Here is a 27033-nt window from a genome sequence, read left to right as displayed (position 1 = left end):
TTCTGTGAATTCATCTGAAATCTGGATCTAAGTCCAGGGCCAGAGACAGGACAGACGAACCCGCCGTCCGCCATGTTTCCAGCTGGGTGCACTCACTTGCTGACAGGCCGGTGATGTCCATCTTGGGGAGGTGTCGAGCCTTCAGGACGACCACGCTGAGGCGATGGGACACGGGCTGATAGGACAGAGACGCCAGCAGCTCTCCACGGCTCTCACACTGAAAACACACAGAGACAAAAACACTGACTCAGCCCGTCACATGTTATCCTGACATGAAGCACGCGGTCAGAGACCGAGGACTGATGTGGGACGTGTTCGCCGAGGATCATCCTACGTCCCGTGTCTCTTCACGTCATTTATCATCACTTTGATTTGACTTGTCTCTCCTGTCATCATGTCAGCATCAGAACAAAGGTTCAGCCTCTGCACAGTTAAAGTCACACTGAAGGTGTGTCCTTTCTACACAGCAGTGGTCACTAGCGTGCCTGTGGCCCTGTTGTCATGACGACTGCGTCAGTACAACACGGCGTGATGGACGGCTGCCTGCTTCCTGATCTACATCTAACAGGAAATCCTGTGATGATGCTTTAGTGGGTTTTTTTTTTTTTTTGCTGTGAGATGTCACCGAGACGACGGAGTCAGAGAGACTGAGACTGTGTCAGAGCGAGACCTCAGCAGGACAACTGAGCGTCTCTGCTGTCTGAGACGTCCACCACAGACACGTCTACAGTCTCACAAAAATCCAACTTTAACTCCATAAAGACGGGACAACGGTGAGACTGTCACTGGATCTCATGATCTGAACCGGTCTGAGGTCAGAGCGGCCTGTTGCCATGGTGACTGCAGCATCAGCTGTTAGCCAGCATCGGGACGACAACAACAGCTGAGTCACACACAGAGACACACAGAGGAGTGTGTTATCTGAGGAATGTGAGCTGTGACCTGTGCTGAAATGATTCTGGTTCCTGCTCCCCTGAGGATAGACCACCTCCCCTTCAGGCTGATCTCAGGCTGTTTGGATCTGCTGCTCTGAGAACAGATTCTGTTGTGTAGTAAAATTAAAGGAACTGTTTAACCAGCTTTATAATGTGACTGCGTTTCATTTCATTCGTCAGATGCTTTTCCAAAGCAGCAAACAAAAAATCAATTATTAAGGGATCAACTAAAACGTCTAATATCTGATCATCTAATCAATCAACTGTCTAATTACACAGAAACAACAAAGCTGCTGAAAATCTTTTTTGAAATCTAAAGCCATTAACGTGGAAAACCAGCAGACGCCGTCACTCACCTGCATGTTCCTCTTGGTGATCTGCTGGCTCAGGTGGACTCGGCCCGTGCTCGGGTCCACGCCCTTCAACGGCACCACCGCCTCCCCAATGACATCATCACGTGCGAAGCGGTCGAAGCTGAGGACCAGGAAGTGCAGGGTGAGCTCAGGCAGCGAGCTGTAGGCCACGCCGTAGAAGGTGAAGGTCTCGTCGAACAGAGGGTCCAGGGTCTTCCTCAGCACGCGGGTCTTGACACGGTGTTTCTTCTCAGGCAGGATGGTCATCTTCACGTAGGGATCTGAACTGCCCGCCTGCTCGTCCATGGCGGGGAGGCCCCGGGCACCGACGATGGTCACCACCAGGGCCTTCTTGGGGAAGTTGTAGTCGACGGTGAGGCTGATGGAGCCCAGGCTGGGCTCCGGCTCCGGCTCTGAGGAGGCGGGGGTGAAGGGGGACGCCGTCTTGCTGCTGGTCTGGCTGCTGCTGGCCGAGCTGCTGTCCAGGCAACAGTAGTCCGCGCGGACCGGCAGCGCCCGCTCCAGACGGGCTTGGCTGTGGGCGGGGCCCGACCCGGCGGGGGGGACCAGGTGGCTCATCTGCAGCTGCCCTGGCATGTCCAGGATGTTGTTCTCGGCATCCACCAGCACCATGCCCCTCCCAGCAGCAGGGGCAGCGGAGCAGACGCGCTCTCCATCACGGTTGGAGCGTTCGGCCCGCCTGATACCGCGCACGATCCTCTTGCTGCTGCTAAGGGATTCTGGGTAAATGCTGATTCCCTTCAGCATGTGGATGAACTTGTAGGGCGGGTCCTCGGCATCGCAGTAACGGTCCCCGTGCAGCTTGTAGCGTCCAGATATGCGCAGGTAACGGCGCTGACAGAAAGACCAGAGCAGAACCAGAACTATAACGACCAAAACCAGAACACCAGCTCCCAGGAAGCCCGCCAGCACCGGAGACATGGCTGAGACAGAGAGAGGAAGACGGGGGTCAGAAAAACTGGCCTGAACAGAAACATACAAAGCTGAAACAGTAAACTCAGAAAATGAATTTTTGTTTTTTTTTGTTTGTTTGACAACAACAACGCTAAAAAAACCTTTCACTCTGGACTCTGAGAAACTGAGACGGACGTTTCACTGTTTTCTGGACCAAACTGTAAGAAGCATAACAAAGGTGAGCTGGTAACGTCCTCTGGGACTGTCCACAATCCCGACGCTGCAGTCGCTAAACGCTGACGCTCACGGCTCAGTGCTCGGAGTTCATCTGAGATTTCCGTCTCTACCATCCATCACCACGGCAGCGATGGGACGGACAGTGAAAACAAACACGGAGGACAATGATTCACAGCGAAGATTTAACTTTAATCAGCAGTCGCTGTGTTTGTGAGAGACAGACTGATGGACGGCAGACGGACAGGCAGCGCCTCTGTCCTCTCTGAATGAAGGGTTCGTCCCAGCATCACTGATCCGTCGGTCTGAGCCAGTCCAGTTCAGCAGGAAGCAGGAGTCCTCACAGGCCTGCCACACTGCACCACTTTCACCTGGATGCACCTGAGAGGGCACTGCACTCATGGGCCACACCAAAAAAACCATGATGCCAACATTTCCCATAATGCAACTGTGCAGCATTCTTCACAAACCTGGTGTGTAAGCAGAGCATTTCACGGCTGCAGGATTTTAAATTCACAGACTCAGTATGACATCATGCTGCGCACTGATGATGTAATGGTGTAAAAACAGAATGATGTCACCACCGCGTCCCTCCTGAGGTCTCATTAGAAACTGGTCCCTGCTGGGAGGAGGGGGGGGGGTAGAGAGGGGGAGGGGGTGAGGACATCTTTGTTTGCTGAGTACAGAGGAGTATTGTTGTCCTGATCTGTCCCACGAGGACACACTGATGCTACAACACATACACGCACACGATGTTCTAAACTTGTGAGGACCTTTAACATAAAACTGATCCAGAATCAGCCCTGGGACTGAATCAGACACTGTCCACAGCGTCTCTACCTGACTGATCACAGTGACACCGCCCGCCTGCAGCAGACAGCAGGGTGTCAGAGACACAGGTGGAGTTCACACCTCACTGAACGCTGATGTTTAGCATCTGTGTGTGTGTGTGTGTGTTCTCTGTCTCAGTAACTGGGTCTCTGGGTTTTGGACTGTACGTCACCTTGGGACAGACAGTTTTACTCCACTGAGACATGAAACTGCTGTGATAACGATCTCAGCCCTCATTGGTCGATTACATATTTTCCTGCTGATGTCATCACCACAAAAACGCGTCAGTGATTAAAAGCTGCTAAACCTTGTTAGCGTTTAGCCGCAGGAAGTCGCAGCCGTGCTCCGACAATCCTCCTTCCTGTTGTTCTTTCTCTGACACTCCATGAGATGAACTCATGTTTTGGAATTAAAACAGCTGATCCCGCTGCCTAGCAACACACACACACACTCACACACACACACACACACAAACACACACACACACACACATGCTGGTCTTTCTGTCTTTGTGAGGACACTCCCTGACCCTTCACTCCTAAAGCTGAACCTGATCCTAACCTGGACCCTCAGTCAGTCCGCAGTGTGTGTGTGTGTGTGTGTGTGTCCTGTTTTCAATAACAATCAATCATTATTATTAAAATCTGCAGGTGCGTCGGCTACAGACATGACGTCACCCAGTATCCACCCTGGTTGGCGCACGCGCGCGCACGCACGCCGAGGCCCACGACAGACAGCCTGTGCGTAGGAGCAGGAGAACGCCCTGTGCGGCGCGTGTGCGGGGCACAGACTGATGTCAGCGGCCCGTCGGTGCTGCTCCTCCTGCTCCTCCTCCTCCTCCTGCTGCTCCTGCTCCTCCTGCTGTCACACAGCTGCACTCTCCTCCATTTTGTCTGATAAAATCACACGAGCGTTGATCGCTATACAGAACCTGGTTTAATCGAGCTGATGACAGCGATGAATGAATTTCAGGATTAAATGAATGTGTTGGCTTCACAACGTTTCTTTACCCCACTGTAAACAACCGACCGACACGGCACAGCACATTCAGTCCGACACAGCGGCTGCACTCCGGTAAAATAAAGGCCTGATAAACACCCCGCCGCAGACAGATGAAGCAGACGGGACCTGGCTCTCACCGTAGGCGGGTCCCAGCTCGATGATGTCCGCCATTTTGTGGATGTCAGCAGCGGGATGCGGGAGAAGAGCGAGGAGATGGAGAGGACACCGAGTAGCTGCAGCCCTCCTTTACTTCACATCCATAGAAAACCGACGGCAGAGAGGAAGATCACCGAAAACCAGCCGCTGATCCGGGTTGTAAAGCCTGCATAAGTCCGCTGGCGGAGCCGTGTCCCGTCGGTCCGTCGGTGTCTCTGTCGGTGCTCCGCTCGGTGCGCAGTGATGCTCGCGGGAGGATGCAGGGAGGCTGCGCGGAGGAGCTCGCGAGGAGACTGGACCAAGATCGCCTATTAGAAAGAGGAGTCACTCCATCCTGCGGTGTCAGGGCGAGTACTTCAGGATGAAGATCTGCGGGCTCTTCTTCCACCGGCTCTGAAGATCAGTTACAGCTAAAGGAGCAAAACCACAGTCTAGAAATTGTAAAACTGTCTTAAGGACAAACTTATCTCAAATGTGTAAAATGTTCTATAAATACCAAAAGTTAAATTATCATCATCATCATCTCAGAACAATTCAGTACAAAATGGGTTCATCTTTATGAGTTTATAAGACTTTAAACTGGGCATCAAAGGGAGCAAACATTCCAGCTGATGTAAAAAGTTAGGAGGAGGAGTTAACTTTATTTCTGTAGCAACGAAAACTTACGGTTTGATGCGGTCTCTAACCATGAAGAGAAGACACAGCAGTGGACTTTGAGTTTGACCAACAACAGCAGTGAGATACGGAGACAGCAGGAAGACGTCCGTCTCTTCACTCCCTCAGAGTCATCAGTGTCTGATGAAACCTTCGTCAGGAAAACCTGGAGCAGGATCAGGCTCCTGACAGCTGCAGTTTCCAGAAATGTGAACAGAGTGAGACATCCCTGCAACATCCCCCTCAGTGGACTGGTCCTCGCGGGAGTGGAGACCCCGCCCCCGGTCCTGCGTCATCGCAGTGTTAGATAATAAACAGGAATTGTACTTATATGTACTTAAATGTCCTCATGTGTGTGAACGGGATGTGAACAGCAGCACCTTCACTGCATCACCTGTCTCACCGTCCATGTCTCAGCTGTCACTGAGCTACACTTCACCTCAGACACCTGTGTCCGAGAAAAATCAGTAAATCATGACTCTTAAAACTCAACCTGACCACAGCATACAGTGGCAAGAAGAAGTCAGTGAACCCTGTGGATGTAGACCCAGAAGTGAACCACCTCCAGTCTCAGACAGTTTGTCAGACTGTGGACTGATGAAGATCTGAACTCGCTCCAGCTTCATGCAGATCAGCAGTTCTTCATCCTGAGCCTTCTGTTCTGTTCTTCTGTGCAGTCTGTCTATCTTAGACTGAGCAGCTGTGACCAAACCGTTTCCCCTGTGGATCAGTGAAGTTTATCTAAAACCATTCACTCTTTTCCTTCACAGCCTCATGTTAATGTTTCTAAACTCACATCTCCTCACACAGTGTTCAGTCCAGGAGTGCACTGAGACGCCTGCTCCACAGGGTGGCGCTAAATAAATGAGGTTTGCTTACTCTGAATCTGCATGAGTGTGTGTGTGTGTGTGTGAGAGTGTGTGTGTGTGTGTGTGTTTCTGGGTCACTAAACAAATTTATTTACTAAACTATTTACTGACAACAAATAACAGTGACAACATCAGCGAGGACACTGATAAACTTGTGTGAGTTTAGAAACGTGTCTGGACCGAGAACTGGACAGACACTGATCAGGCTCAGCCAGGGTGTGATCCTCCCACACAGACTGATCAGGCTCAGCCAGGGTGTGATCCTCCCACACAGACACTGATCAGGCTCAGCCAGGGTGTGATCCTCCCACACAGACTGATCAGGCTCAGCGTTCCTGTCGGTGTCGTCAGTCAGACTGAAGTGGTCCAATCACAGACGAGAAGCCGCCTCCTTCCCATCTGCTCCGTCACCAGAGTTACAGTGAGCAAACATTCAGAAGCTAAAACTCTTTAGATAACGTCACATCAGACACACACACACACACACACACACACAGGTCTTCTCTCTGTCATAGTCAGGAAGTAATGCTCTGTAATGTTTTGTCTTGTGTTCATGTTGTCCTGTGAGTTTTGCTTTTATTTTGAAATTTGACCTCCTCTTGTTTCCCGTCAGTGTGATTGTTTTCCCCGCCCTAATTGTTTCCACCTGTTCCTCATTACCTTGTGTCTATATATTGTCTGAGTCTCCCTTTGTTCTGTGCCAGCTCGTCTTGTTTTTTTGTAAAGTGAACCAGCGCCTATTTCTCGTTGTTGATCTTCATGTCAGGTTTTCAGATTTTTGCCTTGTTGCGTTGCCTTTGGTTTGAGTTTGTTGTTGTTTTGTGTTCTTCTTTGATACTGTGTTTCTTTGTGTTTTCCCTGATTGTGTGATTATTATTTGCTACTTTGTTAAATAAAGACTTTATTTTTGATCTTACTCGTTGGAGTTGTGCTTCTGGGTTCAGGTCCTGTTCAGTTGTGACACTCTCTCTCAGTCTGCGCTGAGAGTTCATTCAACAGACTTCCCAGCATGCATTGTTAGAGTCAAAGCTCAGACATGATGACACGCAGACTGTGGACAGGTGTGAAAGAAATAGGCTGATGTGGTTCACAGAGCTAAGATGAAGAGAGAACAGTTCCCCATAAAAAGAAGAAAAGGAAGTCAGAAAGTTGCCACAGCATGTTTCTTGCATCATTTCACAATCATCAGTTTTCACTCTGATTCTTTTTCTGACAGCAGAAGAAGTCGAGACCTGAAGAGACTCACCAGAAAACTCAGGATGGCAGTCTGTGACAAAACCATCCCCTGGAGGATCTGGGCGTTCACGTTCCTTCTTACAGGTGAGACTGGACATTGTCCCGTCGTCCTGTTTATGGACATTGTTTCTTCTACTTGAATTTCATGCACACTTCTTGTTTTTCTGCACTTTATCCTTTTCTCCTGTTTTTGCTTCTGAGCTGCCGAACAAGTGAATTTCCCCCCAAGTGTTATCTTATCTTAGTGTGTGTGTGTGTGTGTGTGTGTGTGTGTGTGTGTGTGTGTGTGTGTGTGTGTGTGTGTGTGTGTTACTCTCTCTTGCTCTTCAGTCTTGTTTCCTTCTGCTACATTAACATTAATATTTGAACTGAGCTGCTTTGCTGCATTAACTGGTTGTAATGTGATCTGATCTCCATCTAAGTCACGAGTAGAGACGAACACAGTGTGTCTAAGCCTGTAACACAGTGATAATCTTCAGCCCTGCTCTGCCTTCAGTCCTGGACCACAGAGCTTTACTGTGCTTTACTGGTATCTGCTTGATACAGAGAAATAACACTGTAAATTACAGACTGCACTGTGAGCTGTTACCAACAGTCCAAGCTGCTGGTGGTCGTCCATGTTTGTTTTGGTACCAGAACACGTGACGGTCTGCGTGCTCAGTGGGTTTAACCAGAACTCTGGTGGTTTCTGAGCAGCGGCTCAGACTGACTGCCAGAGACTAAAACCTGAGCTGGAAACAGTCGTTCTGTTTGGATCAGGAATAAAACTGAGGTGTCACATCTGTTGTGTTAAAATTCAGTTTAACACCAGATAAAATGACAGCTCTGTAAATCAGAGCTCAGTTTACAAAGACAAGGAGAATTTCATTCATTTCCTCTAGCATGTGTTTTTCCAGGTGCTGTGGGTCAAACTGTGAATTATCCACGTCCTGTCTGTGGTGTGGAAACATCGACTGTCACCCTCCCCTGCACCTTCACACCACTCAGGTCCTTCATTCAGAGTGAAAGAGAAGTTTTACTGGAGATCGTCAGAGTCCGCTGGTGCAAGAATCATCTCATTTGTCAGGGAAACACTCCGTCTGTGTACGACAGCAACTCTGAGACCAACGACCCTCGCTACCAATACCTGGGAGACAAGAAGGGAAACTGCACTTTACAGATCAGAGATCTACGGCCTGAGGACTCAGCAACGTTTCGCTTCAGGATGGAAGCCGATCATACTGAAGGACATTTTACTGGACAGTCAGGAGTGACTGTCACAGTTGTTGGTAAGAGGATAACATGATCAAACACAAACATTAATCATCAGTGTTAAGAAAAACTAAAATGTTCATTTAATTTTAGATGAGACTGAAATGAGAATAATCAGCTCCAGTGGTGAGAGCGTGATGAGAGAGGGTCAAACAGTCACACTGCACTGCACTGCAAACTGCACTTTCCACCAACTGGAGGTCACCTGGTTCAGAGATGACCACGCCCTCCCCGCATCTGGCCCCGCCTTCCAGCTCGGCCCTCTGACTGCAGGGGATTCTGGGAACTACACCTGTGGTTTGAAGAACAACTTGAAGAAACGCTCCCTGACGTACACGCTGCACGTCGGAGAAAAAGGTTCAGTCTTTGTTTTTCTGAGGTCGGTCTGATGAGACAGCGACAGCAGCAGCAGGGTCTAGACTTTTCTGTCACTCTCTAAAACAGACTTAGTGATTGGTCGGTTGTGTGCAGGTGAGAAAGTAGGCGGGGTTTGGACTATTTCTGTCACTTTAACTGAGAATAACTGAAGTGGACAGTATGAACGTGTTCAGGAGAGAGGGCTCATTCATCATCAGTGACAGAAAATAATTCAGCGCTAAACTCAGGGAAGAAACAATGAAGCTGCTCTTAGAATTCAGTAAGAAGCTGATGGACCTGTTTCATCATGAGCCTTGTACAACATTCACTGTAAACCAATTTAAAATAATTCTCTAAGACAGAAGTCGTACAGATGGGCTGAACTGGCTTTGTCCATGAGGCTGCAGCAGAGCTCTCTGCTGCTTTTATGTGGATCTGGTCTTAGTGTGGACGTGGTCTTGGTGTGGATGTGGTCTTGGTGTGGACGTGGTCTTGGTGTGGATGTGGTCTTGGTGTGGACGTGGTCTTAGTGTGGACGTGGTCTTGGTGTGGACGTGGTCTTGGTGTGGACGTGGTCTTGGTGTGGACGTGGTCTTAGTGTGGACGTTGTCTCAGTGTGGACGTGGTCTTGTTTTAAAAAGGTGCTGAAAGTCAAGGTTCTGTTGGTTTGCTGTTTATGTTTCTTCATGTGTGTGAAATGTCTCATTTCAGAAGACGTTTGGTGATGGGAGACAAACGTCTTGGGTTTTCTGCTGACTGTAGATGAGTGAGTGAAGCCATACAACGATCACGCAGTGATTCAGCCGTTCCTGTTACGTGTTGACATGATGTTTTTCAGGAGAGGACGTCACCCTGGCTCGGACAGTGGGTGTGGTGCTCGGGGTCCTGGTGGTTCTGTGTGCTCTCATACTGGTCTTCTTCATGGTCAGAAGGTACTGCATCCATCTGTCCACTACATGTCTGTACATGTACCGCTGTCCTTCAGTCATGAAGACAATAGTAAGGAATGAGTCTTTTAGCAGATGGAGGCTAACAGGCTAGCTTAACTAAAGTCAGCTCCTTTCTCATGTTTGAGTTTAGGAAGAAAAGACGTTTAATTAAAGATCAGTTCTGATAAAATTGCGTCAGAATTGTTGGTTAATTTGAACAGTTGCAGGACTGTCAGGGTATTTGGTACATTAGCTGTAATGCAACTAGCTAGTAAATGTTAACCATCCAGTATAGCCTGGCTGTCTTCGTTAGCTTGTGCCTGCTAATCCTGCGTGATAAACTCTGAGAAAAGAATAAAATCATGCTGCTGAATTTCTGTTTATTCTACTGTAACGTGCACAAACGTTTTATGATTTCTGTATCTGTGTCTTCATCATGAATTTAGCATAACTGCTGAATCACAGTTCTGCAGTTTCTTTCATAGAATATATCAACAGTTGTTTTAAATCCAGCGTTTCAACACTTTTTATATGAAACCTAAGTATACTGAGAATCTGATCTCTGTATTTATGGAAGTGCATTGATGCCATAAGACATGTATTTGTGTGGTTGTGTTTTTTCTGAGCTGTGTCGTTGTCGTGCTCACGTTGCTGTGTTTGCAGGACGAGGGCTCAGAGAGCTGTGGGGGGACGCAAGGTAAGTTACATTTTTATTTCTGTTTATTCCTGCTATTATTACTGTTATTTTTAATAATACATTTTCTGTTCTGCCCGTGGTCTTTTTATGGATGAGGATGGCAGAGGAAAGATATAAAGCTGTATGTTTAAGTAAAAAAACGCTGGATGAACGTGTGAATGTGACTTGTAGTGTAGAAGCACTTTGAGTAGTCAAAAAGACATTCAGCTTATCGTCTTTAAGTTTTCATACTCGTGTTAAAGTGAAACGAGCAAAAAAAAGACTTACTAGACAAAAGTGGACAAATGGAAACTTCATAGACAGGCTCGGTGAAACGACTGGAATAACCTTCACAGGGTCTGAATTTTTCACTGGCAGCAGGTGTCATTTCGCTTTTTATGACTCATAAAAAAAGCTCATGTATTCCACTGATGAGTCATTATTACAAAGAGCATCCTGGTTGTTGTCGAGATTTCTTTGAAATTGTGCTTATATTTTTGTTTTTCAGGTAACAGTCTGTATTTCTGTCCTCTTCCTCTTTCTTCATTTCCTTCTGTGTGTGTGTGTCTGTGTGTGCGTGTGCGTGTCTGTGTGTGTGGTTTTCAGTGTCCTGATAACATCTGCAGCAACAACCCACAGCCTGCTGAGGAGGGAAGGGATCATCAACAGGAAACCAGTGAAGTCGAGGAGGACATCAGCTACGCCTCCGTCCAGTTCAAACACAAGAACCAGGCCAGGTAGAGATGGACACTTCATGTGACACTACATCAGATACAACACAAGGTGTCTCACAGAAAAGCAAAGAATTACTGAGCTGAGAGAACACACTGATCTCCGATCAGCTGTCAGGTGGTGCCAGCGCTGGAGCTGAGACACAGAGGAGCGTCCGTAGTACTGATCTGATTCTGACAGCGTGTCTCAGCTGAAACAAACAGGACTGAACCAGTTTACATACAACTCAAAGTTCATACGTCGACAGCTGTTTTTTTTGAGGCCAGCGTGACGTTTGCAAATGCTGATGTATTTTTATCAGAGCTGTTATTAGAGACGCTCTCAGGGCCAGTGATGGTGAAGGGACAGTTTTATCTGGGAGAAGCTGTCTGACACCCAGTCCCCTCACAGCTGTAAAGCAGTCATACAAAGCAGAGAACTTACTGAGGTCATCTGGTCTAAAGGAGAAGTACAACTGTGCATTGGCCACATAACACTGACGAGAAACACATTTACAGCTGCTAATTAAGGAACCGTTTCTTCCTTTTGGGCAGAGGAGGAAGATTTCTGAGACGTTGTGCAGCTGCCAGACGGTTTGACAAAGGACGTCTTCCAGCTTTGTGTTGTTGTTTGCACTTTCTGCAGTTATTTGATTATTGCTGTTGATGCAGCAGGCAGCAGTGTGTGGACAGGCTCCCTCACCACCACTTATCTGAGCCGCTGAGATCAACCTCAGACTCTTCCTGTTGATAAGTGAATATTTGAAAACGTTTGTCTTCTAACCTTCTGAAAATCTTTGGTATTTCTGCTTGAAAACTGACTGAGACAGTGAAACAGTTATTAAAATAAGTGTCGATGATCTTTTTGTGCTGTGTGAACGTCCTGAGCTGGATTGGCAGTGGATTTGATTTCCTGTGACGCACAGCGTGCAGACCCAGCTGACACATTATTATCATCCGTTTGGTTTTTATAGGCCCGTGGAGGAGGCTGCGGATGTCGTCATCTACTCGTCTGTGGCCAGCAGAGGCTGAAGCTCCGTCTCATTCTCACCTCACAGCGTAATGACGGGGCTCTTTGTTTCCCGCAGCAGTGGAACTGAATGTGATAACCAGCTTTGTTCCAAACATCTGTAATTAGAATTATTTTCCCAAAAACCAGACAGTGCTGTGGAGTAGCTACAGGATTTGACCACTGACACTGACAGATAACTGATAATACTTTCTTATAACTGCCCCACCCATACCCAGCTAAGCTCACTGGACAAGAACCCCCCCTTCAAATCCCTGTTGAACCCCTGCTGCAGGTCATCAGAATCAGCACCATCAGATCTGATGTGACCGCTGTGGATGGAGGTGTCCCGTGGATGGAGGCGTCCCGTGGATGGAGGCGTCCCGTGGATGGAGGCGTCCCGTGGATGGAGGCGTCCCGTGGATGGAGGCGTCTCGTGGATGCTGATGTTTGTGAAGCACAGAGGTCTCTCTCTCTCTGTGCACGTCTCATTTTGTCTCCGTGTCTCGTTGTTTTTCTCATTTTGAATGTTTTGACCTGACCATTTATTTGTTTGTTGTAATTTATTCTGTGAAGCAGGTTTATCTGGTGGTTTTGTTAAAAAGATGCTGTGTAAAGAGTTTTTAGATTTAAGTATAGATGAGATTCCATTTGTGTCATGTTCACACATTTAAAGTTTCCACGGTGAAGAGATGGTACAACACGGCCTGCTGACACGAAACATGAAGGCAACATGGTTGGACACGGCCTCTGCACCGTGAGTGAGTCGAGAGTAAATGGTATGAAATGTTTTTATAATGTAAGGTGACCTTGAGTGTCAAGAAAGGCGCCTATAAATAAAATGCATTGTTATTATTATTATTAAAAGCAAAAAGTAGAGATAACTGAAAAAGGAACCAACATGTTAGTCATGAGCTGACACCAACAAAAAACAGGAACACGTCCACCTTCAAGAAAATAAGAGATTTTAAAAGAACAGGGGCGGCACAGCTGAACCTGGAGCATGAGGGTTCCAGGTTCGAACCCCAGTCTGGGCTCTTCTGTTCTCCCTGTGCCTGCGTGGGTTCTCTCTGTGGGTTCTCCAGCTTCCTCCCACAATCCCAAAAACGTGCACCTCAGGTTAACTGGCTTCTCTACACTGCTCCGAGGTGTGTGTGTGAGTGTGTGTGAGTGTGTGTGTGAGTGTGTGTGTGAGTGTGTGTGTGAGAGTGTGTGTGAGAGTGTGTGAGTGAGTGAGTGAGTGTGTGTGTGTGTCTGTGTGTGTGAGAGTGTGTGTGAGAGTGTGTGAGTGAGTGAGTGTGTGTGAGTGTGTGAGTGTGTGCGTGAGTGAGTGTGTGTGTGAGTGTGTGAGTGTGTGCCTGTCTTTGTGTGCCGGCCCTGTGATTGACTGATCTGGTCCAGGGTGGGCCCCGCCTCTCACCTGTAGTCAGCTGGGATAGGCTCCAGCTTGGACCCTGATGGTTAAGCAGTATAGAAGATGGATGGATGGATGGATGGAAGAAGAACCCACTCTGAGTGTGAAGGTTGTTCTTCCTGCTCCACACAGGGAAATGTCCTCACTTTGCAAAGTGGTTGAGTAACTGAATGTTTTGTGTTGAAAGACAGAAATAAGTGGACACTGGGTCAAAATGAGTTTCACAATTTAACACTCGACACACAGAAAAGAGGGAAATGGGAGCTTCCTGTAACACATTCGGTCTGAAGCCCGCCGACAGGACTGAGGACTTCAGTTGTTTTAGGCAAAAATCTAAAATACTGATTTTTAAAAACACAAGTGGACTTTGAGACAATTTTTATTGTGGAAGGCGCTATATAAATAAAATTGAATTGAATTGAATTGTTGTGAAGACCAGGCAGCCAAATCCAACACAAGCAGAGGTTTCCCGTCTCAGCGTGTTTCTGGGAGTTCACATAGAAAAACTGGTTTAGTCTGGATCTTAGAAACAGATGAATGAATTATTGCATCTGTATAAACAGGGTTAAAGAGCCGGACTGCTGACACACGGGACGCATGAGACTGATAATACTAGTGTACTTTGACTGTCAGTACCGTGTTGTAACACTGAGTACTGATACTCCGGGTGTCTGAGTATCTGCAGCCACCGAGCACCGGAAACAAAGTGGATTTTATTTTGGTAACGGCAGGAGTTTCTCTTCCGGAGTCAGGAGTCACCGTCCGGGCTAAAGATGGCGGCACCGGACGAGTTGTTTTGCTGGGAAGGAGACTGGGGCTTACCGTCCGTCAGCACCGACTGTCTCGTGGTCCTGGTGAGTCTCCGTTCACACCGCACCGGAGCGGACCGGTTGACCGGCGGTTTGTCCCTGACATTCACACGCAGAGACACAGGTTCACGGGCACAGAGACCGGCGGCAGGTAACGGAGCGTGAAACCGACAGACCGCGGGAGAACACGGTGAAAACGCGGCAGGACAGCAGTCACACTGTGTCTGTAACGGAATAGGACCGATTAGACCGTGTGTGTCTCTGCAGAGAGACGCGCGTCCACAGGCTCCGGGGTCAAACTCGTGTCCTCACTGAACCGTCACGTCTCATACAGAGAAACTCCGGAGCTGCTTCAGGGTTAAACGCTGTCGGTTTCACACTCACCGGTTTGGTGTTGTTCGGTAATGACCGGGGCCCCGGCCATGCTGGGCCCTGTAGAAATAAAAGCATAGATCAGTGGATGATCTGGCTCTGCTGGTCCACTGACACTGTGTCTGACAGGTGCTGGTTCACCCGGAGGATCTGGACGACGTGCACGTGCCACGGTTACTGTTTGATCCTTCAACATTTGAAAGTGATGAAAGTAACAGAACACTAACATCAGCAGAAAGGCTCGTTTCAAAGCCCAGACCTCTGCACACAGCTGTATGAGCGGCTGGAAGTGTGGAAGCAGCATGCTGATGCTGCAGCTGGTCGGAGTGGACCTCTCTGACATGTCCACACACCTTGACACAGTGGACAGAGTCTCAGTGTGAGTCTGTGACCAGGTCACACGAGGCTCCTCAGTTTAAACCCAGTGAAGAGAACAGAGCGGCCATGTTTGTAGTTTAAACGCAGGTTTGTCCCTGGCACAGATGCTGGGGTCACAGATGTGACAGTTGTCCCTCTGGCTTGTTGTCATCACCATCGTCTCTGCTGATCAGTTTCATGAGTGCAGATCCATGAGTGAATCTGATCTGTGTCGGCTGCAGTTCTTCATACGACAACCAGATGGCCCCAGAGTCCTCAGACCGCCCCCTGCCCTCTGGACTCTGCTGGGTCAGGCCTGTTCGCCTGTGATCGCCTGTGATCGTCACACTCTGCCGGAGCTGTGGGGGAACGTTTAATGATTCATGGAGAAATTAGTCATCAGATTAATTATCATGCAGATCATCAGTGAACGGAGCTGCAGTGCAGTTTCTTTAAACAGACTTATCTTTTTTTTAACCAACATTAAAATCAGACTGAAAAACAACATTTGTCCTTTAGGTAGAGACGCAGATTGGCCACCCACAATGCTCTGGGGCTGCAGACAGACAGTGTTTCCATGATTGCTGCGGTCCTGAGAGTCTGGTGACAGTGTGGATACGGTGATCCTGCCTGCAGACCACGCTGAGGGCTGCAGCGCTCCTGCAAACCATTAAACCAGACGGAAACATGTTTGTGTTGGACTGAGATCTGAGAGCAGAGCAGCAGTGCAGTCTGGGTAATGATGGCTCTCCTGTGCAGTGGTTGGAAAACACTGATCAGCTGCTGCTCTGGGAACCTCCAGCAGCAGCAGCACGTCCCAAATGTTCCAGGCCACAGCTCTGTTTCATAAAACAGATTACCAGTTTAACCAGTTTAACTTCAGAAGGTCAGGGGCATTGAATGAGCCTGCACTGGTCCCTGCAGACTCCCCTGGTCCTGGCTGGACTGTTACCTCCAGCTTTCTGAGACACCAAACTGATCCTGGTTCAGTGTGTCAGGTTCATTTAAGACGGCTTTTCACAATAAGAGCTTCTTTGGCTCAGCATCAGAGGAGCTTGACCCTGACAGCTCTGGCCTGTGTAATAAAACCACATTCTATTGATCCATATCTGATCAGTGTGGATGTGATTGGAAATCACACACTGTCAAGTTTAAATCATAAGGCTATGAATGTCCCACATGTATGTGGACAGCCCTGTCCTCTGCGTGTCCCTTTGCTCAGGGTCCATTCTGTCTCACAAAGTTCAGCCTGATGTCTGCAGAAGTACACAGGAACGTTTCAGCATTTTCAGACTGAGAAAGACAAGGAAAAGAGAGGGGGCGGGGCATCAGGTGCGTGTACAGGTGGAGTGGAGGTGACCTCCACCACCTCATCAGGATGGATGACCTGTGGCTGTGGGCCTCTCCAGACTGAGACGTCTCCAGCAGGAAGTGTGCAGCTCTGCTGGCTCCTAAACTCTGAGTTATTATTAGAGGATTTTACGGAGACGCTGGCAGCTGGACCCTCACGTTCCACAGCAGCAGCTTTCACAGACGTGTGCCTGGTTAAAGATGGATTTTACATCCTGACGTCTGACTGTCTGACCTGAAACATTCCTGTGTCGCTTCCTACACACCACAGGTCTGAGCCCACTGACGTCAGACAGGTGCTGATCCGGTCATCGTCCTTTACTCAGAAACACAGAAACTCTGGGGAAGAGGATTTTTACTTGTTGAGATTCTTCTCAGATCAGACACACACACACACACACACACACACACTCAGCCAGCTGTGTTGTGGGTAACACAGCTGTGTGTAGTGTCGGTCTGTTTCTCTGTGGAACAAACGTCTTCACACTCATTAAACTCTGACTTCACGGCTGCAGATTTATGAGGAAATTCCTCCTCGTTTTTTCTGGTTGTAAAAGTCGAGCGACGCTCGCGACTCAGAAAGACGCTTTGATTTTTTTATTTGCAGAAGAACTGAGTCACCTCCGACTCTTACTGTAAGAGCTGTGAGCGTCACAGTGCTCGGCCCGTGCACACACTGCATGCAGCTGCTGTGTTTGAGCCCCGCTCCGGCCTTTTCTCTTTGCACAGCTTTTGTATAAATTGTGTATCACTCTATTTTTTAAAGTGTCTTGTTTTCCCAGCTCGTGCTGCTCAGTGCCTCAACTTGCTTTTCTGAATCTGAATCTGAATTCAGTGCAGAGTCTGCATGTTCTCCCTGTGCCTGCGTGGGTTCTCTCTGTGGGTTCTCTCTCTCTCTGGGTTCTCTCTCTCTGGGTTCTCTCTCTCTCTCTGGGTTCTCTCTCTCTCTCTGGGTTCTCTCTCTCTCTCTGGGTTCTCTCTCTCTCTCTGGGTTCTCTCTCTCTCTGGGTTCTCTCTCTCTCTCTGGTTTCTCTCTCTCTCTGGGTTCTCTCTCTCTCTGTGGGTTCTCTCTGTGGGTTCTCTCTCTGTGGGTTCTCTCTCTCTCTGGGTTCTCTCTGGGTTCTCTCTCTCTCTGGGTTCTCTCTCTCTCTGGGTTCTCTCTCTCTCTGTGGGTTCTCTCCCTCTCTCTGTGGGTTCTCTCTCTCTCTCTGGGTTCTCTCTCTCTCTCTGGGTTCTCTCTCTCTCTGGGTTCTCTCTCTCTCTCTGGGTTCTCTCTCTCTCTGGGTTCTCTCTCTCTCTGTGGGTTCTCTCTCTCTGTGGGTTCTCTCTCTCTCTCTGTGGGTTCTCTCTCTCTCTGGGTTCTCTCTCTCTGGGTTCTCTCTCTGTGGGTTCTCTCTCTCTCTGTGTTCTCTCTCTCTCTGTGGGTTCTCTCTCTCTGGGTTCTCTCTCTCTCTGTGGGTTCTCACTCTCTCTGGGTTCTCTCTCTCTGTGTTCTCTCTCTCTCTGTGGGTTCTCTCTCTCTCTGGGTTCTCTCTCTCTGGGTTCTCTCTCTCTCTGGGTTCTCTCTCTCTCTGGGTTCTCTCTCTCTCTGTGGGTTCTCTCTCTCTCTGGGTTCTCTCTCTCTGGGTTCTCTCTCTCTCTGGATTCTCTCTCTCTCTGGGTTCTCTCTCTCTGGGTTCTCTCTCTCTGTGGGTTCTCTCTCTCTGTGGGTTCTCTCTCTCTGGGTTCTCTCTCTCTCTGTGGGTTCTCTCTCTCTCTGGGTTCTCTCTCTCTGTGTTCTCTCTCTCTCTCTCTGTTCTCTCTCTCTCTGTGGGTTCTCTCTCTCTCTGTGGGTTCTCTCTCTCTGTGGGTTCTCTCTCTCTCTCTGGGTTCTCTCTCTCTCTGGGTTCTGTCTCTCTCTCTGGGTTCTCTCTCTCTCTCTGGGTTCTCTCTCTCTCTCTGGGTTCTCTCTCTCTCTCTCTGGGTTCTCTCTCTCTCTGGCTTCTCTCTCTCTCTGTGGGTTCTCTCTCTCTCTCTGGGTTCTCTCTCTCTCTGTGGCTTCTCTCTCTCTCTCTGGGTTCTCTCTCTCTCTGTGGGTTCTCTCTCTCTCTGTGGGTTCTCTCTCTCTCTGGGTTCTCTCTCTCTCTGTGGGTTCTCTCTCTCTCTGGGTTCTCTCTCTCTGTGTTCTCTCTCTCTCTGTGGGTTCTCTCTCTCTCTCTGTGTTCTCTCTCTCTCTGTGGGTTCTCTCTCTCTCTCTGGGTTCTCTCTCTCTCTGTGGGTTCTCTCTCTCTCTCTGGGTTCTCTCTCTCTCTCTGGGTTCTCTCTCTCTCTGTGGGTTCTCTCTCTCTCTGTGGGTTCTCTCTCTCTCTGTGGGTTCTCTCTCTCTCTGGGTTCTCTCTCTCTGTGTTCTCTCTCTCTCTGTGGGTTCTCTCTCTCTCTCTGTGTTCTCTCTCTCTCTGTGGGTTCTCTCTCTCTCTCTGGGTTCTCTCTCTCTCTCTGGGTTCTCTCTCTCTCTGTGGGTTCTCTCTCTCTCTGGGTTCTCTCTCTCTGGATTCTCTCTCTCTCTGGGTTCTCTCTCTCTGGGTTCTCTCTCTCTGTGGGTTCTCTCTCTCTCTGGGTTCTCTCTCTCTCTCTGGGTTCTCTCTCTCTCTGGGTTCTCTCTCTCTCTCTGGGTTCTCTCTCTCTCTCTGGGTTCTCTCTCTCTCTGTGGGTTCTCTCTCTCTCTGTGGGTTCTCTCTCTCTCTGTGGCTTCTCTCTCTCTCTCTGGGTTCTCTCTCTCTCTGTGGCTTCTCTCTCTCTCTCTGGGTTCTCTCTCTCTCTGTGGGTTCTCTCTCTCTCTGTGGGTTCTCTCTCTCTCTGTGGGTTCTCTCTCTCTCTGGGTTCTCTCTCTCTGTGTTCTCTCTCTCTCTGTGGGTTCTCTCTCTCTCTCTGTTCTCTCTCTCTCTGTGGGTTCTCTCTCTCTCTGTGGGTTCTCTCTCTCTCTCTGGGTTCTCTCTCTCTCTGTGGGTTCTCTCTCTCTCTGGGTTCTCTCTCTCTCTGTGGGTTCTCTCTCTCTCTGGGTTCTCTCTCTCTGTGTTCTCTCTCTCTCTGTGGGTTCTCTCTCTCTCTGTGTTCTCTCTCTCTCTGTGGGTTCTCTCTCTCTCTCTGGGTTCTCTCTCTCTCTGGGTTCTCTCTCTCTCTGGGTTCTCTCTCTCTCTGGGTTCTCTCTCTCTCTGTGGGTTCTCTCTCTCTCTCTGGGTTCTCTCTCTCTCTGTGGCTTCTCTCTCTCTCTGTGGGTTCTCTCTCTCTCTGTGTTCTCTCTCTCTCTGTGGGTTCTCTCTCTCTCTCTGGGTTCTCTCTCTCTCTCTGGGTTCTCTCTCTCTCTGTGGCTTCTCTCTCTCTCTGTGGGTTCTCTCTCTCTCTGTGGCTTCTCTCTCTCTCTGTGGCTTCTCTCTCTCTCTCTGGCTTCTCTCTCTCTCTGTGGGTTCTCTCTCTCTCTGTGGGTTCTCTCTCTCTCTGTGGGTTCTCTCTCTCTGTGGGTTCTCTCTCTCTCTGTGGGTTCTCTCTCTCTCTGTGGGTTCTCTCTCTCTCTGGGTTCTCTCTCTCTCTGTGGGTTCTCTCTCTCTCTCTGGGTTCTCTCTCTCTCTGTGGCTTCTCTCTCTCTCTGTGGGTTCTCTCTCTCTCTCTCTGGGTTCTCTCTCTCTCTGTGGGTTCTCTCTCTCTGGGTTCTCTCTCTGTGGGTTCTCTCTCTCTCTGTGGGTTCTCTCTCTCTCTGTGGGTTCTCTCTCTCTCTGGGTTCTCTCTGTAAAGCCGAAGCGTATTCCGCTGTGTGCAGCTGACCCGTGCTCCTGCTTGTCTCTGCAGGCCTACGCTCAGTTCGCCGGAGCTCCTCTCAAACTTCGGAAGACGTCCAACCCCTGGAGGAGTCCCGGCGGTGAGACAGCCAGGTTTACTCTGCACAGAGATTCTCTCAGTGAATCATGGGAAAGAAACTGTCGCTCATGCTTGTGCGGGTTTGTCTGCTCTCAGGTTCACTTCCTGCTCTGAGGACCAACCAGAAAGAAGCTCTGTGCAGACCCTCTGACATCATCATCCACCTCAGAAAACAGGTAAACACCTGTGCATGTGTCAGGGCGGGTTTACACTCTGGATTTCTCCACACGTGAGTCAGAGTCACGGATTCGCTCCTCTGTGGTACATACGTGTTATTCATCCCCATTAACATGTTCAGGTCAGGTCACACAAACCACACAACAAGATGAAACTCACCACTGGAGGTTGTGCAAATAGGGGTTAGCTGGTCCTGGTCCCGGTCCTGGTCCCGGTCCCGGTCCCGGTCCTGGTCCTGGTCCCGGTCCCGGTCCTGGTCCCGGTCCCGGTCCTGGTCCTGGTCCCGGTCCTGGTCCTGGTCCTGGTCCCGGTCCCGTACATACAGCACCTACCTGACAGGTGTTTGTTTGGCTCAGTTTCTTTGCTGAACACACTGAATTTCTTATGTACGTCCACATTTTCCACTGAAGCAGAGTGAGAGCTGTGTGTGTGTGTGTGTGTGTGTGTGTGTGTGTGTGTGTGTGTGTGTGTGTGTGTGTGTGTGTGTGTGTGTGTGTGTGTGTGAGGTTCTGCAGCCGACTGGAAAAACTCATTAAACAACAGGAAGCTGCAGACACATTCCAACAGAGCTGATAATTCCCATAAACCTCAGCAGGAGGAGAAGGAGGAGCAGAGGGAGGAGGAGGAGGAGAAAGAGTAGAGAGAGGAGGAGGAGTAGCAGGGGGAGGAGGAAGAGCAGGAGTAGAGGGGGCAGAGGGAGGAGGAGGTTCTCTGCAGAGCTGTGGTGGAAACACAGTGATTGTCAGAACTGTCACTTCCACAGATCAGCTGCTCCTTCGGTTTCAGACAGAAAGGTTCTGCACAGACCTGTTACTCTGTCTGCTCCTCTGCGGAGGAGTCAGAGCTCTGCGGAGGAGTCAGGGCTCTGCGGAGGAGTCAGGGCTCTGCGGAGGAGTCAGGGCTCTGCTGAGGAGTCAGGGCTCTGCGGAGGAGTCAGAGCTCTGCTGAGGAGTCAGGGCTCTGCGGAGGAGTCAGAGCTCTGCGGAGGAGTCAGGGCTCTGCGGAGGAGTCAGAGCTCTGCGGAGGAGTCAGGGCTCTGCGGAGGAGTCAGGGCTCTGCGGAGGAGTCAGAGCTCTGCGGAGGAGTCAGGGCTCTGCGGAGGAGTCAGGATCCTGAGGACTGAATCTGAGCTGCTGCTGGAGCTATATTTCCATCCTGTCGTCAGTAGATCAGGAGAGCTCAGAGTCTGAGGTCCCCTCAGAGTCAGGCAGCTGGAACACATTACCCAGCATGCTCGGTGCCTCCACGCTGCGGTAGGTTGGTCAGAAACCGCAGCGACAGGAGAGCTGCTGAGGAAGCTGAGAGGAGAAACTGCTGGCTGCAGATTTACCTCCTGCACCTTCTCCTCTTTCTTCTCCTTCTTTTTGAAAACAAACCTTGAAGTTCAGCTGGTGTTCCTGCTCCACAGAGGATGAATCTTTCCTGTAGTGTCACTGTTTATCTGACATGCAGGTTTCAGGTTTCTGATCTCTCCTCCCTGCATGTTGCTCTGAAGTTCTCAGCATGTAGTCACCACCAGCTCGTCCTGGTTTCCCTGCTGAATCCCAGCATGCTTTGCTTCAGAAAAGTTGTTGTCAGCTCTCAGTAATGAGGAGACATGGAAACACAGCCCCCCCCCCCCCCCCCCCGACTCTAACCCTGATAGGACCAGACACTGTGTCCTCACACCCACAGAAAGTCACGTTCACAGTAACACACACACACCTGCAGCTCCAGGTGAAACTGACCTGTGATCAGCAGCAGAGCTGAGTTTACAGTGGCAGCTGTTTTAACAGCATCAGCTACAGGAAGTGGACATGTGTCCATTTCCACTGCGGCTGTACTGATGTCTCACCTGTGTCACTGTGCTCAGCTTCCTGCTTCTCTGTGGCGGCAGCTCTTCTGAGGCTCAGGTGTGAGGTTTCCTCGGTGACCACAGCTCCTGGGTCGCTGTGTTCCAGGAAGTGTTCGTTCTCTCAACAAACCGATTTGTGTTTTTCAGAAATACAATGCAGACTATGATCTCTCAGCCAAGGAAGGAGCTGACAGCCTGGCCTTCATCTCTCTGATGGAGGAGAAACTCACGCCTGCTCTGGTGAGCGACAAACACACACAGGAAGTTAAAGAACGCCAAATCAGCCGTTCCTGTGTTTAATCTGAGGTTTGTGTTTCATAGATCTACACGTTCTGGATCGAACCGAAGAACTACGTAGACGTGACTCGCCGCTGGTACGCCGAGCACATGCCGTTCCCTCTGAACTTCTTCCTGCCTGGACGAATGCAGCGCCAGCATCTGGAAAAACTGCGACTGCTGCGAGGAGACGAGAGCCTGGAGGCCGGAGAGGAGCTGGAGAAGGAGGTGAGGACACGGCGGCGGTTCTTTCCCTCTGAAATCAAACGCAGAAACCCCCACACAGAGTCGCTGTGAGCGGCAGAGCGTTGCTGAAGGAAACAGTCTGACTGCTGTTCTGAGTGGCTGAGCTGCAGTAACATCTGAGCGGCAGCAGCTCCACAGTTTTCCAGTCTGGATGGAGATATGGTTTCCATGTGCTCAGCCCGCTCAGTGAAGTGGTCGGAACAAATGTGCAGGGAAAGGAAAAAATGCTTCAGTGGATCTTTCTGTTGGAAAATCTCAGACGGGGAGCGAGCCGTCCACTTTGGAAAAAGGTCAAAGGTCAGGCAGTGTTCAGGGGAAGATCGTTAAACCAATTTGTTCCTGTCGGCACGAAAACCCTCAAATCCTCCTTTTCGTGAAAGAAGGAAAACCAAAGCTGACATTCGTGTATTTTTGTAGAATGTTCCTCTGCGCTGAGCGGGTTGCCACGCTTTCAGCTCCGTTGTCATTACATCTTCAGCTACAGATGTGATTTAGTTTTTTCCTCCATCAGCAGAAACCTGCTGGAAAAAGGAGGAAACCAGTTCAGTTAAAGGAAACCAGCTCCTGGTGGATTCTGTCGTTCGCTCTGTTCTCTCCATCCGACGTTTCGGTCCAGAGGAAAGAAGCTGAACTGCCACAGTGGAGATTCATTGTCCCCTGAGGTTAATTCTTTATGGGTTTGCTGACCTCTGACCTTTTCCCCTGTCTGACCAGGTATTTCCAAACAAGCAGCAGAAACGTTTGCTGTAAATACTCTCAGCTTTTTTTCTCCCTCCCTCCATCAAAGCATCAGACCCACAGTACGAACCAGCAGCTGAATCCCACAGGGTCAGACCTGTCCACGCCTGTCCTGTGGTGGGACTGACTCGATCGCTGAGACAAGGGAAGGTGAGACAAGTGAAGGTGAGATAGGTGACGCCCCAGCTGATGCAGCTCAACCCCTCAGTGTCATCTGGACAGGTTGGACATTGTGCCCCTGTCCTTCAGGAACCTGAGAGGTCTGATGATACAGCTCCACCAGGCTTCGTATACGTGGACTGAGACCAGTGTCAGTGCTCTTGGACATAAGCTCGTCCTCAGTGGACCTTAAACTCTGCCAGAACAGCACTGACGCTGTGATCTTCATGGACAGCTGTTCATCGGTCAGCTGTAGAGACAGGGTGAGGACAGGGTGAGGACAGTGGAGTACCACAGCCTTCTTGAACATCAGGACACCTCCTGGATGCTTTCCGGTACACACAGAACACACTGGAGGGATTATATGTCCCATCAGGCCTGGGACCGTCCCGGGATCCCTGAGGAGGATCTGCAGGAAGTCACAGAGGTCACAGAGGTCACAGAGGTGGAGGTCTGGGGTGCATGTGTTAGTCTGTGGTGGAAAATGGACGGACTGATTCAGGATTGTTGATGTGTAACGTGAATCCTCAGTGTGTCCTGGTCTAAAATGTGAACTGTGTGTGTTTGTGTTGTGTGTTTGTGGTGTGTGTTTGTGGTGTGTGTTTCAGCTGTATCGTGATGCTGCAGAGTGTATGAACCTGCTGTCCCAGCGACTCGGCTCACACAAGTTCTTCTTCGGAGACTCGTAAGTTTAATCTCAACCTGTAACAGTAACAAGATAGAAAAAGTTTAGGATGTTCAGACGTTCAGTCAAAGACAAGTGGACTTAGATCCTGTGAATCACCTGGGACTCCCCAGCAGACAGTCAGAGCAGAAGAAGCCTGTAATGAGAGGCAGAATGTCCAAGCTGCTAAACAAACAGCGTGTTTGACCATAAACGACAGATGTTGAAATATCTCTGGCTCCGTTTCTAGATGTTGCAGAAACAGTGTGACTCATAGTTTGGAGCAGAAAATGCTGGAGAAACAGAAAGTGTCCTCTGCCTCTGCAGGCCTTCGTCTCTGGACGCCTACGTGTTTGGTCACCTGGCGCCCATCCTGAAGTCCAGACTGCCCAACGGGAAGCTGCAGCAGCATCTGAAGTCTCTCGACAACCTGACCGGCTTCTGCACCAACATCCTCCTGCTCTACTTCCCCAGAGATGGCCGAGGTGAGGCGGACTGACCCCGACTGGAACTGTGCGATAAGAGACGTCAGGTTTTCCATAGACCGAGTCAAATCCTCTACTGAGAGCTGGACCTTTTGTTGAAACCAGGACAGAGACGTTTTTCTAGTTTTCAGCTTTAAGAACATGAATAAGTGAAGTGACAGAATCGTGTCCGTCCTGAGTCCCACAGCATGTTCTGCTGATCTGCATGAGCTTTGTATAACATCAGTGAATGACATCATGTAAACCTCTGCTGCTAAACAGATTGTCTCACTCAGGACATTAACAGGAGCAGAGGAAATGGACAGAGGACGAGACGAGTGTGCTCATCCAGGGCGAGAGCTGCCAGCTGTGTGCTGTGATTCTCGTGTCTCATCAGTGTCTCTGAACTGAATTCACTGAATCTTGGTTCTTGTCGTTTCAGTCTTTGGTAAAACCGTGGCTGTCGTCCTCCATGTTGTTTTTCTAGAGAGCTCCAGTCAGAAGACGTCCTCTCAGCCCGAGGCCGGAGACTTCGACAACGTCCCCAACAAGCGGAGGAAGCAGTTCCTGTCGGCTCTGGTGGCCCTGGGCGCCATGCTGAGCTACGCCCTCCTGACCGGCATGGTGTCCATTCAGCACGTCCAGCAGGAGGCGCTGGAGGAGCCGCCAGACCTGCAGACCATCGGATCCCACGATCACGAGGAGGAAGGAGACGGCTGAGGACAACAGACAGAGGTCATCATGGGACTTTATGGATGGAAGTAAAAGTGTTCAGGATAAGATCCAGATGTTCTTCCATCCAGGAGGTGGATGTGCTGATGGTGGATGTGCTGATGGTGGATGTGCTGATGGTGGATGTACAGTATCTCACTCCAGTCCTTCTCTGTATGTTCTTTAAAGCAGAAACAGCTTTGGTTCGTTTGTGTTTAACCTTTGTTCCGTTTTTTAAACACACTCAGCTTTTAAAGAGAAACATGGATCAGCTTTAAAAATCAACCAATCAGCTTGTTTCTCAGTTCACTGTTCACCTGACAGGTAACCTGTAACTGTTTCTGCCTCCAACAGAATTATATGAGAATAATGAAGAATAAACGTAAAGATGAAGAACCAGACTTTTCATTTTCTAACTCAGATCGTCTGATCGTGACCTGACGTGGTGAACTGACCGTTTTCATATCTCTGTACTGTGATTGGCTGATAATGAAGAGGACAGGGACGAAGACAGAGGACGGAGATGAAGACTGTGAGATTTGGCTGTTAGGGTTGAGGTTGATTGGACAGTGTCAGAGGAGATCCATGATCCTCTGCAGGTTTCAGAGGGTGTTCTCCTTCCTGCTGCGTGTTCCCGAACATCTGTCTCACATCAAATTACCACAAAGTGCCACAGCGAACCACTACCAACCACTCCTGCCCTCCTGCCCCCGCCCTCATACCCCCCCCGCACACACACACACACACACACACACACGCCAGCAGAGAGGATGTAACATTCCTGTGTTTTTCAGAGAGGTTCATGGAAACAGCTTTTTGACTCCAGCTTGCCCACAGAGCCAACCCCCCACCCCAGCCCCCGTCTCCACCCGTCCTGACCGGGTCTGGACCCCGGGGACATACAGCTGCACATGACGGCATCGCACAGGAATCCTGGCCCCGCTCCTGTTCGCACTGCTGCATGTTGTTAATGTGAGCGTGTGCTGCTGTCCTCTGCTCGCTGCGTCCTGTTCTGAGCTGATCTGGAAGCAGTTTTTGGAGCTGGACTCTGTGTCCTCTGGACTCCGTGAGCCAGAGCTCCACCACTGTCTGAATCTGAATCCGAGGACGGTGAGTTAGTCCCGACATGCCGACAGAGACAGAGGAAAGAAAAGAAGTCAAACTGCTGCTGTCGGCCGGGTGGAGGCGGAGGTGGAGTTTCCTCCCTTCCCTCACCTGCTGTTAAACGCATGTTTCCATGGCAACACTCCAGAATGAGAAACAAACAGTCCTGAAGTGTGAGACGAGACCAGGCAGCAGGGACAGCACAGTTTAAACTCACTGCACTTCTCTGCCCCACAGAGCAGCACCCCCCCCTCAGCACAGCCGGCTCCTGACCTCTGACCTCTGACCTGCTGCTGCTGTGATGGATCATTTTCCAGCTTTAATGATTCATGTAGCTGAAACCAGCAGAT

The 27033-nt window shown here is 49.7% G+C and overlaps 3 protein-coding genes across 4 annotated transcripts in view; 2 read left to right on the top strand and 1 right to left on the bottom strand.

Annotated features, from left to right (window-relative positions):
- syt11b (synaptotagmin XIb) overlaps window positions 1-4759 on the bottom strand; it is a 5925-nt gene extending 1166 nt beyond the window's left edge. The window contains exons 1-3 of the mRNA XM_041044798.1: window positions 4408-4759; window positions 1292-2232; window positions 97-217 (exon numbers count right to left, since the gene is read on the bottom strand). Of these exons, the coding sequence (XP_040900732.1) occupies window positions 97-217; window positions 1292-2232; window positions 4408-4441 (1096 nt within the window). The 5' untranslated portion in view covers window positions 4442-4759. The remainder of the gene's footprint in view (window positions 1-96; window positions 218-1291; window positions 2233-4407) is intronic.
- Window positions 4760-7171: 2412 nt separating this feature from the next.
- LOC121186123 (V-set and immunoglobulin domain-containing protein 2-like) lies at window positions 7172-12966 on the top strand. Its single transcript, XM_041044763.1, has 7 exons — window positions 7172-7269; window positions 8082-8453; window positions 8530-8793; window positions 9632-9725; window positions 10386-10419; window positions 11005-11135; window positions 12083-12966. Exons 1-7 carry the CDS (start codon window positions 7209-7211, stop codon window positions 12138-12140), a joined length of 1014 nt encoding a protein of 337 aa, XP_040900697.1. The 5' UTR covers window positions 7172-7208; the 3' UTR covers window positions 12141-12966.
- A 1280-nt stretch (window positions 12967-14246) lies between these two features.
- Window positions 14247-25989, top strand: LOC121186638 (metaxin-1-like). Of its 2 annotated transcripts, XR_005894518.1 has the most exons (9): window positions 14247-14385; window positions 20242-20311; window positions 20407-20486; window positions 22469-22561; window positions 22643-22825; window positions 24349-24425; window positions 24732-24889; window positions 25356-25698; window positions 25729-25989. XR_005894518.1 is itself a non-coding variant. In XM_041045422.1 (8 exons), the coding sequence occupies exons 1-8, from the start codon at window positions 14305-14307 to the stop codon at window positions 25586-25588; spliced, it is 975 nt and encodes a 324-aa protein (XP_040901356.1). In that variant the 5' UTR covers window positions 14247-14304; the 3' UTR covers window positions 25589-25988. The 2 variants fall into 2 exon arrangements, 1 of the variants encoding a protein (XP_040901356.1); XM_041045422.1 differs by having other exon boundaries at window positions 25356-25988.
- Window positions 25990-27033: the final 1044 nt, after the last annotated feature.

Source organism: Toxotes jaculatrix, chromosome 8 (genome assembly GCF_017976425.1).
Source record: "Toxotes jaculatrix isolate fToxJac2 chromosome 8, fToxJac2.pri, whole genome shotgun sequence".
Taxonomy (NCBI): Eukaryota; Metazoa; Chordata; class Actinopteri; family Toxotidae; genus Toxotes; species Toxotes jaculatrix.
This window is presented reverse-complemented; position numbering and strand designations above follow the sequence as displayed.

What these genes read in the sequence shown, in the direction of transcription:
- LOC121186123 (XM_041044763.1), top strand. Translation starts at nt 7,209, where the DNA reads ATGGCAGTCTGTGACAAAACCATCCCCTGGAGGATCTGGGCGTTCACG. An exon ending in AGTGACTGTCACAGTTGTTG is followed by an intron (nt 8,454 to 8,529) that starts GTAAGAGGATAA and finishes ATTTAATTTTAG; the next exon opens with ATGAGACTGAAATGAGAATA. An exon ending in GTCTTCTTCATGGTCAGAAG is followed by an intron (nt 9,726 to 10,385) that starts GTACTGCATCCA and finishes CTGTGTTTGCAG; the next exon opens with GACGAGGGCTCAGAGAGCTG.
- LOC121186638 (XM_041045422.1), top strand. Translation starts at nt 14,305, where the DNA reads ATGGCGGCACCGGACGAGTTGTTTTGCTGGGAAGGAGACTGGGGCTTA. An exon ending in TCATCCACCTCAGAAAACAG is followed by an intron (nt 20,487 to 22,468) that starts GTAAACACCTGT and finishes TGTGTTTTTCAG; the next exon opens with AAATACAATGCAGACTATGA. An exon ending in CTTCCCCAGAGATGGCCGAG is followed by an intron (nt 24,890 to 25,355) that starts GTGAGGCGGACT and finishes TTGTTTTTCTAG; the next exon opens with AGAGCTCCAGTCAGAAGACG.